General features: G+C 37.9%; 1 protein-coding gene across 1 annotated transcript in view; it reads left to right on the top strand.

Moving 5' to 3' along the window:
• LOC146459045 (sodium/mannose cotransporter SLC5A10-like) overlaps positions 1-13,968 on the top strand; it is a 31,917-nt gene extending 17,949 nt beyond the window's left edge. The window contains exons 11-14 of the mRNA XM_085089859.1: positions 5,476-5,563; positions 6,113-6,361; positions 7,725-7,934; positions 10,518-13,968. Coding sequence (XP_084945985.1) covers positions 5,476-5,563; positions 6,113-6,361; positions 7,725-7,934; positions 10,518-10,762 — 792 coding nt within the window. The 3' untranslated portion in view covers positions 10,763-13,968. The remainder of the gene's footprint in view (positions 1-5,475; positions 5,564-6,112; positions 6,362-7,724; positions 7,935-10,517) is intronic.
• Positions 13,969-14,830: the final 862 nt, after the last annotated feature.

Here is a 14,830-nt window from a genome sequence, read left to right as displayed (position 1 = left end):
AAAAAAACGCACCCCAAAGGTACACAAGTTTTTAATGGTTGATTTTTGGCTACATTTGCTTCTGGTGACAAATTCAGCTGGTTTGAAATTGTGCATCATGGAGCCGGACCTGTTAACCCTGGTGAAAATCTTTTGAGGATCTTTAAAGATCCTCAAAGATCTTCATGAAGATCTTCGAGGATCCTTATGAAGATCTTTAAGGATCCTTAAACAATCTTGCAAAGATCTTTAAGGATCCTCAAAAATCCTTGCCAAGATCCTTAAGGATCCTCAACTTTCTTGCCAAGATCCTTGAAGATCTTGGCCAAGATCTTTGAGGATCCTCAAAGATCCTTAAGGATCCTTGCAGATCTTGCCAAGATCTTGTCAAGATCTTTAAGGATCCTTTGCAGGTCTTGCCAGGATCTTTGAGGATCTGCAAAGATCCTTTGCAGAACTTGCCAAGATCTTTGAGGATCTTCAATTATGTCGCCAAAGATCTTAAAAGGATTTTCAAGGATCCTTTGCAGACCTTTTCAAGATCTTTGAGGATCTTCAATAACCTTGCCAAAGATCTTCAAGGATCCTACAGGATCCTTTGCAGCTCTTGCCAAGATCTTTGAAGATCTTCAATAATCTTGCAAAAGATCTTCAAGGATCTTGAATGAACCTTTTCAAGATCTTGTACTACTTTGAACTTTCCAAAATCACAAAAACATTTGACTGAAATTTCCGGTGAGTCTCAGAATAAGCTGTTGAGAATGTACATGTAGTATGTAGATGAAAAAGAACATCAGCATGTCATAAAAGGGATAATTTTATTGAACAATCCCTAACTTATTTTAGTTAAGATTCAGGAATTTATTTGTATATAAATGTAGGTCTACAATGCTAAATCAATACAAAATAACTTGTGTAAATAAAATCAGAAATAGAAACATAACTTTAAATATGTATTGTGAAAGAATAATATTCAGCAGATGGATATTTTACCTCAACCATGATGGACAAAATTTTGACTACAACATGAAGTCTGGGTGCTCACGATCCTAATGTTAATGTACAAGAAACTGTAATAATTTTTATTCTAAAATTTGGTTTGACAATTGCCAGTGAAAACGTTTGTACAAGAAAACATAATAACAGAAAAACAATAACTTATAGTAAGCTCTGATTATGTACAAAAGTTCTAATGACAAGGCTACACAGTGCAACAAATTTCAACAGATGTTGTTCACAACATTAGTGCAAGTCAAAATCCCTCTCTAAATTATCAGCCTTTCACAAAACTTAAAAGTTACTGCCTTGTCTGCACAACTTTAACACATTTATAGTGGCTCAGAAAAATTGTAGTTTTTCCCTCGTGATGACCCACAAAATGTGGAATAACTATATTCTAGATAATGAATAATGTAACAAAACAGTGCAATCACAACATCAGCAAATGTTGTGCTACTATAAAAATTTGATAGGCGTAATAATTGTGCAAGCACAGTGCTAAAAGACAAAAAAGTACCAATTTGCTTGTAATTTACATGACCAAAACAATTTGACCCTCTAATTTTCTTTTAAACTATCAAACATCAAGTAATGAATTCAAGGCTCAAAGTTACAAATTTTTTTATTTTTTCATTGTTCCTGAGTAGTATATACAGTAGTAGAAGTCAAAATTCATAGCCATACTAAATCAGTTAAAAATAGGCTCCCCTGCTTACAAGTGACTTAGCTTATTGAGCAGGATTTGGTGACTTCACACACTCTGAAGCTGCAGTCTTGGGTATCGGCCTTGACAACAACATTGAGTTGAAGATCTACAGCAAAAAGAGAAAAAATCATGCACTTTAGTCAGGTCTTCTGTGTGACTACAGTGTTCACATTCGTTTTTAACTGATGGTGCTATTTTATTGTACATGTGGGCATTATAATACTCCACCAAATGACCTTCAACTTCAATCAAATCACAGGCAAATTAAAGTAATGTTATACTCGATCGAATAAGTCACCACACAAATAAAGCTTGCAATTGATTCTCAGTACAACTACAATCATCTGATTGTTCATTTCAACTAGCGCTACAACTACAAACTTACCCCATAAAAACGTTTGTAAATGTTTTATTTTAAAAATAAATAGGAAATGGCTACCTCGACAACCGAGATCAGATGAATTTGTAGCTAAATTCACAGAAGCACATGCATTCATTTGGTTGAATTGTGCATCACATTTTCAAGCCAGTCTTTTATCAAAATCATTGATATTAAAGCCTACCTGTTTCTAAAAAGTAGTTGTCCACGATTTGTTGCTTAAAGCCATCATTTTCTAGCTTAAAAGAAGAAAAAACCGAGGAAATGTGCCTTGTTTTCTTGAGTCCTGCGAAAATCCAAAAGAAACGGTCTTTCTGCGAGCCTGCAGTGTATAGCTGCTGACCAAATTTGGCTTTGCTCGTGCCCAGTCTTCCAAGTCTGATGGAAATCCAAGATGGCTGCCACTCTTGGCCCGGTGGTTTCCTTGTTTCCTTTATAAAAGAAGTATTGTGCAAGGAAGCGACAGGGTAATCATTTGATGAAGACTGTGAGCAAACTTTTAGCTATTGGAAATCACTCTTTATTTATAAGAATGAATTACTGAGTCTGAGTATCACTAAGACACTATCATGCTGCATGACAAGCACTGATCAGACAATCAGCTGAGTAAACTTATTTATTTGTCTATTGAATTATATCCTTTGGTGGGAAACCATATAAAGCAGGAATCTTGGTGCAACATATCACAAATTTAAATTGCCAAAACGAAATTCCATATTCCACGTACCCGTTTCTCTGAGACATCCACGCAATAGTTCCAAGCAAAAAACCAGCAGTATTGATGACATTGCATCATTGTAACTTTCAGAGTTTTAGTCAACAGTCTGTACTTTCCAACACCTTTAAGGTATAATTATTTACTCTGGAAGCTCAAACTCAGTAGAAACAGAAATTTTGATTCTTGATTTTAAAAGTGACAAATGTATTTGTTACTAAAGCGGGCAGATCTGTGTGACTTTCTTTCGAACAAACTATTTTAACTCTATATCTTCATCAAGAAACCACAAACGCTCAAATTTGCTGCCTCCACCTGCCCTTTCATCCCACAAGCTTAGGAGCAATAACCGTTTTATAATTCCGGTGTGCAAGACCAATCGTTAAAAGAACTCTTTTATTATTAGTCATTAGTAGTAGTATGTAGTTTTTTAAATAATGTCCTTTTTCCTCTCGCAGAGTTCTGTGCATTCTTCTTTATTATATGTTACCTGTAATTATTAAATTTTTTCTATATTTTGTATATATATTTATGTTTTTCAGTTTCATACAATTTAATTATTTGTACTTGCAATTCAGTCTTTGGACTGCGAAGTGTATTTGAAAAAACGGTCTTATTGATTAATAAAATAAATTACCAAATGCCTACACTGTAATTGCAAGTGTAATGGCCTTTTATTTTCCATCACCTTTTTTCTCTATTTATCATAGGGGTCTTGCAAACATCCTCATTAAATCCTTGAAGCTCATGAAGGATCCTGGCAAAGATCTTTGCAAGATCCTTACTATCAAGGATCCTTTTAAGATCCGTCAAAGATAATTCAGCTTAATTCAAAAATCCTTTAGGAGCCCTAAGGATCCTGACAAAGATCTTTGCAAGATCTTCGAAGGATCCTTATTAAATTGTTGAAGATTTTGGCAAAGATCTCTTGCAAGATCTTTGAAAGGATCTTTTAAAGATTCTTCAAAGATCCTCATTAAATCCTTGAGGATCCTGGCAAAGATCTTTGCAGGATCTTCAAAAGGATCTTTCTAAGATTCTTTAAAGATCCTCATTAAATCCTTGAGGATCCTGGCAAAGATCTTTGCAAGATCTTTAAAAGGATCTTTCTAAGATTCTTTAAAGATCCTCATTAAATCCTTGAGGATCCTGGCAAAGATCTTTGCAAGATCTTTAAAAGGATCTTTGTAAGATTCTTCAAAGATCCTCATTAAATCCTTGAGGATCCTGAAGGATCCTTGCAAAGATCTTTGCAAGATCTTTAAAAGGATCTTTGTAAGATTCTTCAAAGATCCTCATCAAATCTTTGAGGATCTTGAAGGATCCTTGCAAAGATCTTTGTAGGAATCTTTGCAAGGATCTTACAAAGATCCTTGCAAGATCCTTACCAATTCCTTGAGGATCTTTGCAGATAGTATAACAAGATCTTGCATATGCAGGATCTTTGAAGATCTTTGGAGGATCTTCAAAGATCCTATAAGGATCCTTTGGGGATCTTTATCTTTAAAGATCTTTGGCAGGTCTTTGAAGATCTTTAAAGATCCTTGAAGATCCTGTGAGGTTTTTCACCAGGGAAAGGACATCAATTTTCAATCACTGGCCTTGCAAACTTTCCCTGCTACAAAATGGAATTGAACCAATAAAAATGCATAATTTATTCATTATCCCACACATCCCTCCTGACCTTTCAAAGACTGTCTCCACTGTTTAAATATAATTATTTATTATAACAATGGAGACCTTAAGCATCGAGTTTTTTCATGTGTTTTCATGAATGTGACCACAGGCTCGTGGTCGCGTTTGCAGTTTGCAGTTGACATTTGAACGGCAGGAAGGGCGTCCAGCAGTAAGTGATTTACGGCAAGGTTTTTTTCCATTACAGTGCAACGAACTCAACCTGGGCCACCCAACATTAATCAGCCGATCACTGGTCATGTTTACAACAAAGGAGTCTGGCTTTGGTAGTTTTTAAACCAATAAAAACGAGGATATTTCAAGGAGACGGTTTTTTCGGTGGTCCTGGTTGAGTTCGTTGCACTGTAAAAATTGTACAGCCTCATGTTTAAAGGCAAGAAATAGGTTTCTTTACCCTCCTGGGATGTACAAGCTAGATTTTTGAACTTCATAGAAAAACCGAATTATTCATGGTTTTTAGACGATAAAGAGTGAAGCACTTCAACTTGACGAAAAACAACACGGCACGAGCAAGTCAAACGCCTTGCTAAAATTGGAAACCCTGGCCTTAAACTGCAAACGTTCCTCTGCAACTGGCGGTTTGCGTTTCCCATGAAAGACGTGATGCTGAAGGTCTCATTCTAACTGTGGTCAAATGTCAATAAAGAAAAATCTGTTTGAGTCTGAGTGTACTAAATCATTTCACGATACAGTAGAAAGGCAAAAAAGGCGAAAACTTCTTAATGACTGTTTTAGTTAATCCACTAGCTTTATCTTCTTTTATCATTGTCTTGTTCTTAGTTATGTAATGTTAAATTGACTCTGAAAAGCCCCGTGGGGATGAGCCAATAAAATATGTATGTATGTAAAGGTTTCAGGACCCATTTAAGTGCATGAATTGGTTTTGTCGATGTCACAGTGCTGCATTGTGCTGTTCAGGTACAGTTTACTTGTAGATTTTTATTGGTAAATAATGGACGGACGTTGTGTTATAACAATGACATTTTGTTTCACATACTTCAGGCTGGGGAACGAGAACAAGTCATTGTTGGCCGCGTAGTCGTTGTCGCCCTTGTAGCTGTGAGCTTGTGTTGGCTACCAATCATCCAAGGTATCTTGTTTTTTCCGTTCTTGCCATTTGCCTGATCTCATCATATTAAAGGGATACTCTAGACCCCAAAACAAAATTTCGCAAAAAGATAGCTTGTGACCTTGTTTTAAGATACTGGCAAAAAGTAAAGTTTGTTCTTTTTTTTATTTGCTTACAAATGGGCAAAGTTTCTCGTTGAGCAGTTCGAACTCGGCGGAAATGACATAGAAAGAAGAACTCACCCAACCCTTTCCGCTTAGATTTCCAAAGATTTCTTCATCACGATCGGGTTATTGACTTGTTTTATTAGTCAATAATACCCAAGGAGTTTTTTTTTCTATGTCATGGGTCGTGTGCGCTAAAAAATGCTAGTTTCCGGTCCCGAAATGAGGAAAATTTAGCTTTACGCGGCCAATTTTCAGGCTTTTATAGTTTTCGCTTTCACCTTTTTTGTCGTTTTCCTGTTATTATAGTTCAAATACTACCTTTTGAGTCAAAGTTGTTTTTTGGACTAGAGTATCCCTTTAACTTTCTGCTTACAGCTGTGTGTGCATGCTCTGTTGTTTCCAGGTTCTGCTGGTACGCAGCTCTTTGTATACATTCAGACCATCCAGTCATACCTTGCACCACCCATCACCATGGTGTTTGGGTTGGGTATCCTGTGGACTGGACTGACGGCTCATGGTGCCTTGGCAGGACTCATCATTGGGTTCGTTATGGGAATGGCCAAGTTCATTGTGGGAAATGTCTACCCAGTACCTTCATGTGGTGCAGTTGATGATCGTCCTGGGTTTGCCAAAATGCACTTCATGTTTTACGGTGAGGATTTAGGAGATAGGTCCAGAAATGCAGGCTAATGAGATTCATGAACTGCATGATAGGCATCACAAGGTGTCCCCTAGCCTTAATTCTCACTATAACACACATAATTCAGTCAAACATGAAGTCATATGAAAAATATTATGACAAAAAGGCCTGTTTTATACATGTACATGTATGCAGTACCCAAATTCAGGGGTAGGTGCATTTCTGGACATAAGTGGCAATTAAAGAGATTTAGAATAATTATTACATTTATGGCAAATAGCAGAAATGACAATGTGACCATGTTTATCCTTCATTTGCCGCTCACTGTTTTCAGTTTTAAAGTAAAATTCAGTAGTTTTGCGTTAGCATCACCATGATAGGAAAGGCCAGGTTTTGCCACTATTCTCCTCAATATAATTGTACAGCTGTACTCAGTTTTTCAAGTAATCATAAATGTGGATTTATTACATGTATTTTATTCCTTTGTTCCTATATACAATGTAAATACTATATCCAAGTGTAAATAAACTGAAACTGAAACTAAACTGAACTGAAACGGAATCTCACAGTTACCATTTGCTGTCAACACAATTCTAAATCTTTCTCTTATCTTATTGGTAGGAAATTGTATCTGACAACTACAGTAAACCATTGGAGAATAAATGAGCTTTCATGTTCATGTCAGCAGTCAGCTTTGTTGATGGAAAGAATATTGATTTTAGTAGTGTTTTATGAGTATGACTTGCCTTTTGTTTCAAAGAACATTGACAAACAAAGCGAAGTTATTGCTGTATAACAAAAATGAATGTGCGCATTTACACATGTGCGCTCAAAACCATGCATGCCCTTTTCAGTTATAATAAATATCCTGCCAGGAAGCTCCTTCACAAAGTGGTTTTTAAGGAAGTTCTTGGTTGAATTATTACTTACAATAATATAAAGCGTCAATAGCAAAACTAACAACATTTACCGAACCAAGAAATTTATGAAAATGCACTATGCAACAATGTCTGACATTTTTTAATATTTATTAATTCATTTTTGTTCTAAATTCAAATTAGCTCTACTAGCCTTGTTCAATTGGGGTAATTTGTGTGCAAAAGAATTAGGAAAATGTCAGCCATTTTTGTATAAGGTCTTCAGTCTACTCACCAAAAGTACCTGTGTGGTTTCATCTTTCGGATAACTCTTTCACTTAATTACATATGTACATATTGTTTTTTTCTTTCTCGGCACATTAGCATGTATTTTGCTAGAGGCCAAAACAGCCTCAATCAGATCCATGGGCTAGTAAAGTTTCATTTTCACCAAAACCTCAAAGTCATTGATAGTGATTTTTGCCAATGATTCATGAAGGTTTCTTTTTATTTCTCAGCAATCATCATTTTTGCAGTCAGTGGTTTCCTCATGGTCGTGGTGAGCTTTTTCACAGAGAAAATTCCACGAAGTGAGCTTGGTGGCCTAACTTGGAGTACTATCAATGATCCTCCCATCTCATTCGGAGCCATTGGTGAAGCTCATGACCATGAGAAGGTTGAAGCAGGTGTTGTTGGCCATGAAGGTGTTGAGCTCATCGACAAGAATGGTAAGACTGCATTCATTTATTTTGTCCTTCCTGGGTTTTGATAAGTCGTTAGTCCCCTGATTATTTTCAGATGGGGTCCGCTTGTTCCCTGTTATCCAGTTTTTAGAATAAGCCTTGTCTCTTGTCTCTATTCTGTGGAGGTGTGATGGTGTTAACCCTTTAACCCCTAATATCAAAGAACAAATTCCCTTCTTTTGCTCCCATACTTTTCTTATGAAAGTACAGGGGAGAAGTTGTTAAAATAATTTATGAAGAAAATTCACCTTGGGTGATCATATACCTAGAGACTTTCACTCAACAAAACGAGCACTGTGATTAGTTGATTCTTGGTCATGTGCTCCTGATCAAATAGTTGATCAACATCAACCCTCTCAGTTGTTTGTTTGTTTGGTTTGCTGTGATTGTTGAAGGGAAAGTCTAAATAAATAACAAAGCACTTAATGTATGGTCCCTCGGGAAACTAGTTATTTTTTTTTTCCTTCAAGTCCTGATGTTTCCCTCGACTTCGTCTCGGGAAACATCAGGACTCTTAGGGAAAACAAAACTAACTGTTTCCGACGGGGCCTGTAATACATGAACATTAAGTGTATAATATTACAAGGAGAAATTAGTTGCTGATAACTGTGTGTCAGGCCTTTCAAGACCAGAGGTTTGGTGGTCGAGGTTAGGTTAGTCTCTGCATTGTAGTGTTGTCTCTTTAGACAGGGTGGTCTTTACTCATGAAGGCCAAGTAAATTGAGGAGCATTTTCTTGCAACTTGTTGTGCAACAAATGTTGCATTGCAATTTGCGATTGTTTGTCCTCCGTATTACCTCCTCAGCCACAAGCGACAAATTTTCATGGTGCAAAAAGTTAGTAGATGTCATTAATTTTCTACTCTTAAGTCTTTGTACCATGAAAATTTGTTGCGTGCGGAGGTTGTAATAGCGAACAACAAATGTTTTTGCAGAGGAAGCACGTGCAGAGCGATTGTTTTTGCTCACTAAACCTATTGCTTTGTGGCCGTGTGCCGTCGCCATGGTCGTTGCTTAAGGTGGCCGAATACAGTTTTTTGTGTACAGGTGTTAGAAGACGTTATTTGGAAACTATGTATTTCTGGACGCCCAAAATTGGTATGGTGTAAGACCAACTAAGAAAGAATGTATTTTCGTACGTCTTGTTGAGCTAAGTACCGTTTCCATGGCAACGCAGCGAACTATTAAACGTCCATAAATAGAAGGTTTCCTTTATTTTTAGAAAATGTACTCATTAGATTTTCTCCATTTTTTTGTATCCAGAAAAACTCACAAAACACTGACACAGTTGCACTACTCTCATGTAATTTTGACAGAGAGATCTCCTGCAAACATTGATTTTGCATTTTAATGTTTTGTGAAGATACCCTCTGTTAGATTTAGGTTTCTCTTTGTAGGCGAGTTACGCTTTTAGGGAACTATTTTCATGCCAAATTTCAGGGAATTCTAATGAGCGGTTCCTTAGAAAACAGTTCATTTTCACGAAAACAACCAGTCGCAATTTTTTTGTCAAATGCGCATGCGTGGTTTAATTTGGGTTTCATGGCAAAGATGAAAAGCATGCGAAAGGTCTTGGTGAATGTGTTTTTTGCTCGGAAAGAAAAGAAAAAGAGTCCGGAAACGAGAAACTTAGTTATTTAGGATCAAAACTTAACTTTTTTATCCATTTCATGTGAAATTGAGGGATCACTTTTTCGACCGCCGTATTTGCGTACCACAACCCTAGCGCGCGCTTAATAGCATCACTTACACAATCTGTAAAGCGCGCGCAAACTGTGTTCAGCCACCTTAAAGGGGAAGTACATGTACATGTATCATGAGGATTTTGACATTTTGTGGTAAAAATGGTGCGACAATACCTTCATTTAGTTACAAAATAATTCTAGAACATCAAGAAAAAGAAATCAACTGAATTCTTGATAGGAACAACTCATGACCTGCTCTAGTACATTTTGGGAACAAAAACCGAGAATTTGAAAACAGTCAGCCAAAGTGTTTTCAAGTTGCAGTCTATTCTAACCCATGCAGTCAATCTATGGCAAGAGATGCTCATCGATAGTCTTAGAACACTGAAGTGCCACAAAACAGATCTGAGCAATACTTTTAAACTTCTGTTGATAAGAAAAAAAGTTTTGAGTTTTGATATAACACCAAATTCCCATGGTACTTCCCCTTGAAGTTCCCTAGCATTGATTTGTTTTCTTTGCTTGACCACACGTGCCGTATACGCTCCTGGCCTCAGCAGCCCATTGTAATCTCTAGTCTGTGCTATGTTAGAGAGTTATTGCGTTCGACGTAGGAAGAACGCTTCCTAATACGGATTTGAGTCGAGATTTTATGCGACTTGTCGTGGATGGATCGATGGATCTTGGGATGCACATCTGGCTTCCCCCGCAGATTTTTTGCAGGGGCGGATGACATCACAAAGAGAGAGAGCTTGGGATCGAGATTGGCCTTTCACAAAGATCGAGCCTGGTGACATTGAACGCACTCTCTAATCTACGATTATTACTAGTTATTAAAAATTAAATTAATAGTAAATTTAAATTCTACTGTTGGGTCATTCCAGGTGCCACCACTCGCATGGAAACGGCTTTGGATGGAGAAACAGGCAGCACTGCCGTGGAAAAACAGCACAAACCAGCACAAGCGGTGAAGGAAGAGTCAGATGCCCTTGGTATAGCAACACAGGAGAAGGTCAAGCTGACAGTGGTACGGTTTACCGAGGAGGACCCGGTGCTGAAGTGGTTCTTACGGGTCATGAGTGTCATGTTGATCGTCTGCCTGGTGTTCCTGTGGGTCTTCTATCGTTAAGGGTATTCCTGTGGCTTTTACATATTTAGACACATATATCAACATATAAATTCGCTCGACCTTTGCTCTAATGGCATGAGCTTTCTCATAACCTCACTGTCTCAAGCAGAAACCTACAGCTGTTGTTCTTCTTCTTCTCACTCAAGTGTTTAACATAGCGAGAGTCTAGTGTAAGTGGACTTGCATACACATGTAGAGCTCACAGGTTTTCTTGGATGGGCTTCAGTTGTAAGAAAGCTCAACTAATATCTATAAGCTGTACATGCAGCATTAGGATAAGAGAAGTCTTGGATAATGTCGTAGTTATTGTGTGATCTGTGACATATGGCCTGCGAAACGTTAGCGTAACCCACCAGTTTGTAGAACAAGACTTTGTCCAAGTAAGTAGCTATACTGTTAACTTAAATGTAACGAGAGCAGGGGACACCACAAGTCCAAAATCTCTGACTTTATTTGTTGGCTTATAAAGTTTCATGAAGGGCTTAAAGAAAAGCTTGAGGAGGCACTTTTGTGTAATGGTTCAAAGCGTGTTGGATGTTAGGTCAAGAGGTTGAAGGGTTGGTGATTCAAGGCTATGTTGGTGTTGTCATTTTTATGTTGTGCTTTGTTTTCTTAGAAAGGAAACTTCAGCTGTTTCTTTATTTGTCTAATGTGACTGTATTTGGCTTTGAAAAAGCACTAAAAAAAAGACCTGTTAAATTCCAAAGGGAGATTAACCAGGAGTGTTGACTTGTATAGAGGGCCACCAGATGATAAAAAATACTTCAAGCAGGATTTAAAATCGTTAGTTTTGCTGGTCAAGTGGTTATATTTTTACAAAGTGGCACTATAATGGTTAAAGAAAAACATAAAATAATTGTCTAAAATATATATTTTTTGTAGTATTAAACGTAAGTATAGTATGCGTCCATTTTGTTGTAGACGTTTGTGGTTTTGGTTATATTAGGAAGATGGGGTCGTTCAGTCCTTAATATATTAGTTTTTCAAACGTTTTGAAGTTCAAAGTTACCTATTACGCACATTCATTTGCTTTGATCAAAGAAGGTAAAAAACGTCTTGGAAGTATACGATTCCAGTGTCCAGCTTACAAAAGTTTGAATGCTTAAAATTGATGGATTCGACGAGGCTTCTTCAAGGGTTTTTTTTTATGTACAGGGGAAGTGGTCAAAACTACTATACTCGAACAGGACCCGCCAACACAAAATAGATGGTGGCCTCTGCCTGCACCCCCGCCTTCCTCAACTTCAAAAGATATTTTCTTTATTGCATAGCCACCCTCTGTCCAGCAATGAAAAATGACAGTGATATTCAAACCTCACTTTTCTTGTTTATCTAGCAGTGTTGACTCTTGCTAGCTGAATCTTTCTGTGTCAACTCAAATTTTAAAGCCAATAAAATTTTGTCGGTAATGTTCATGAGATGAGTGGTGTCATCGATAATGCCCTACCCCAGACAAGGTGGGTCCTCTTCGAACAAACTTGTTGTGGCCAGTTTCCTGGGTGAAAAACCCCTTTATGGATCGTTTGGGTAACCAGAATCATGTAGCTTTTATTGTTTGGCTTTATCAGTGTAGAATAGTTAATGGTTGTTTTTATTCGTTAGTCAACATAGACATCAACAAAGTTGATCCGCTGTGCTTCGTTGAAGTAAGGTAGCTAAAGTTTAATGTAAGTTAAGTGTAATGTAAAACATATACAAGTATGTGTATTGTGTACCAAAGTTTTCTGGGTCTTTGCTAAGTAGATACCGAGTTGACATGTCAGGTATGTTGTTATGACAACTTGTAGGTTTGGTAATTGTCGCTATGACAACATGGATATTCGATGATTGACGCTTAGCCCTCTCACTCAGATCTTGAATCTGTTGATATGGTTGCCACTTTTTCAGTCTGGATAAAACCCTTAAGTGTGACCATTCAAATGAAAGCTGCTAAGTAGTATATTCTTGTGGAACTGTTAATTATGCTGTTAAAGGTGGCTTTGACTTTTGAGTCCATGGATGGTTACTGCCCGTTAGTGAGCTAAGGACAGTTTGCCATCATGTTGAGTCTACACCATTTCTGATTCTACCTTGTCAACCTCTCCTTATTTCATGACATAAATGATCAGACGAAAGTTTAAGTTGAAACTCGGTGAAAATACGTCGTCATTCAAGTGTCACGTTTGTCACTCATTCAACATTATTGTGCTGTCTTCTTTCGTTGTCCATGCTGTTGCGTGCATTCACCATTTCATGCGTACTGTGCAAGACAGTGCTAGCTTTCGAACCAGTGAATGAAATCTTCATATAGAATACTAGTGGACATGAATATCTTATATCCTGTCCGTTTGAGATTTTGAAACTCCCGGACGCCAACGGGTTAACCCTTTAACCCCTAATATCAAAGAACAAATTCTCCCATCTTGTCCCCATCCTTTTCTTATAAAAGGTCTGGGGAAAAGTTATTAAAATCTCAAGAAAATTCACCTTGGGTGATCATATCCTCAATTCTCATCACCTCAGGGATTGAATAGGCATTGATATTACAAGGAGAATTTTGATGCTGATCACTGTTAGGGCTTAAAGGGTTAAAGTAAATGTTATTTAGGCAATGATATAATCATTATAACTTCGCATTCTTGTTTTTACGGTGTACTGAGATGTAATGAACTTGTTAGGTAAAGCGAGACTTCTGTCTTGGTGCAGGGGCGCGCTTTAAAAGCCCGGGGTTTTCTTGTTTTTTCTTGGTGTGACATCTTGGCTTGTGAAGACTACCGTTCATTCTGTTTGTTATGACCGATGCGCCAGGGTAAACAAACGGTGCATTACTACTTTGTGGATTTAATTATGATTAGAACCCTGGTATCAGAGGGCTGTTGACTGAAAATCATGAGTGGAGACGAAGAGCGTTTGAAAGTAGCCGAGACGAGGAAGTTAATTTTTCTTCCTTTCGCGCATCAAGCTTTTTCCCTCGCGGCTTTGCGTCTCAAGAATCTGACAGTAAATTCAAAATATATCCTCTGTTGCCAAGGTAAGGTGTAACTGTATGAATTTACCAATATTATACCATAGTTATTAAATCTAGCTCTTTAAAAGGTGCGTGATATTTATAGGTAACATTGCTCACAACTAGTGTGTTCTAAGTTAGAAATGTAGTATTTAACGCAATGTAATTGGTACTATTATGCTGGTATCACGCATGCGCTGAATAAACTTGTATTATCCACTGTCTCTCGTTTTTAACTGAGTTGCTGGTGGCTCATTCACAGGCCTATCCGGCGAAAATTAAACGAGCGTGAAGGGCAAGCAACTGGGAACGAACGAGCTCGAAGTGCGCAGCCTTTGTCTGATAAGAGGCGTGTGCGTTCAAAACCAACCGCTAGCGAGATGCCTGGGGAAAAAGGCGGGAACTGCGTGACAGAATCCTCTTCGTACCATGTACCGAGGACTTGTGCCCGAGTACTACCCGTTGAGGTAGCGTCGATCCATGCCCTGGCACGGTGCCAGGCATCAAGACAATATATCAAGTGGAACCCGGTTGATACGGACACCAAGGGGACGTGCCAAAGTGTCCGTATTATCCGAGTGTCCGTATTAAGCGAGCTGTCGGAGAAAAAAAAACGTCATGGGCACATGTTTTATGGAATAAATAGTGGATATAAAGACTAAAGCAGACATTTTTACGGCAACAAATCGTTGTTTAATTTCTTGACTGTACAGTCACTATCAGTAACTAACTGTAAAAAGTTCAAAATAAAGAAATCTTACGCTCGGCCAAGGAAATGAACGTTTTGTGTAGCTATAGTAAGCAGAAAACCTTATAAAGGGCTGCAGTATAAGGGTCAAACATCGCAAAAAAGACAGACAGTCCTGGACAGTGCATAGGTAACCAGTGTCCGCATTAAAAGCGGGGTTAACGATGTAAGCTGATGCATGAGAGTTTGTCACTCGGGACACAGAAAAGTGTGTCCGTTGTCCGTATTGAGCGAGTTAATTTTAGAGACGATATATGAACTTTTCGTAGGGACAAACGAAACTGTAATGTCCGTGTGTCCGTTTTAAGCGGGTGTCCGTAGAGCGGAGTTCCAC

The sequence above is a fragment of the Pavona decussata genome, unplaced genomic scaffold (assembly GCF_977016875.1).
Source record: "Pavona decussata unplaced genomic scaffold, jaPavDecu1.1 SCAFFOLD_223, whole genome shotgun sequence".
Taxonomy (NCBI): Eukaryota; Metazoa; Cnidaria; class Anthozoa; order Scleractinia; family Agariciidae; genus Pavona; species Pavona decussata.
This window is presented reverse-complemented; position numbering and strand designations above follow the sequence as displayed.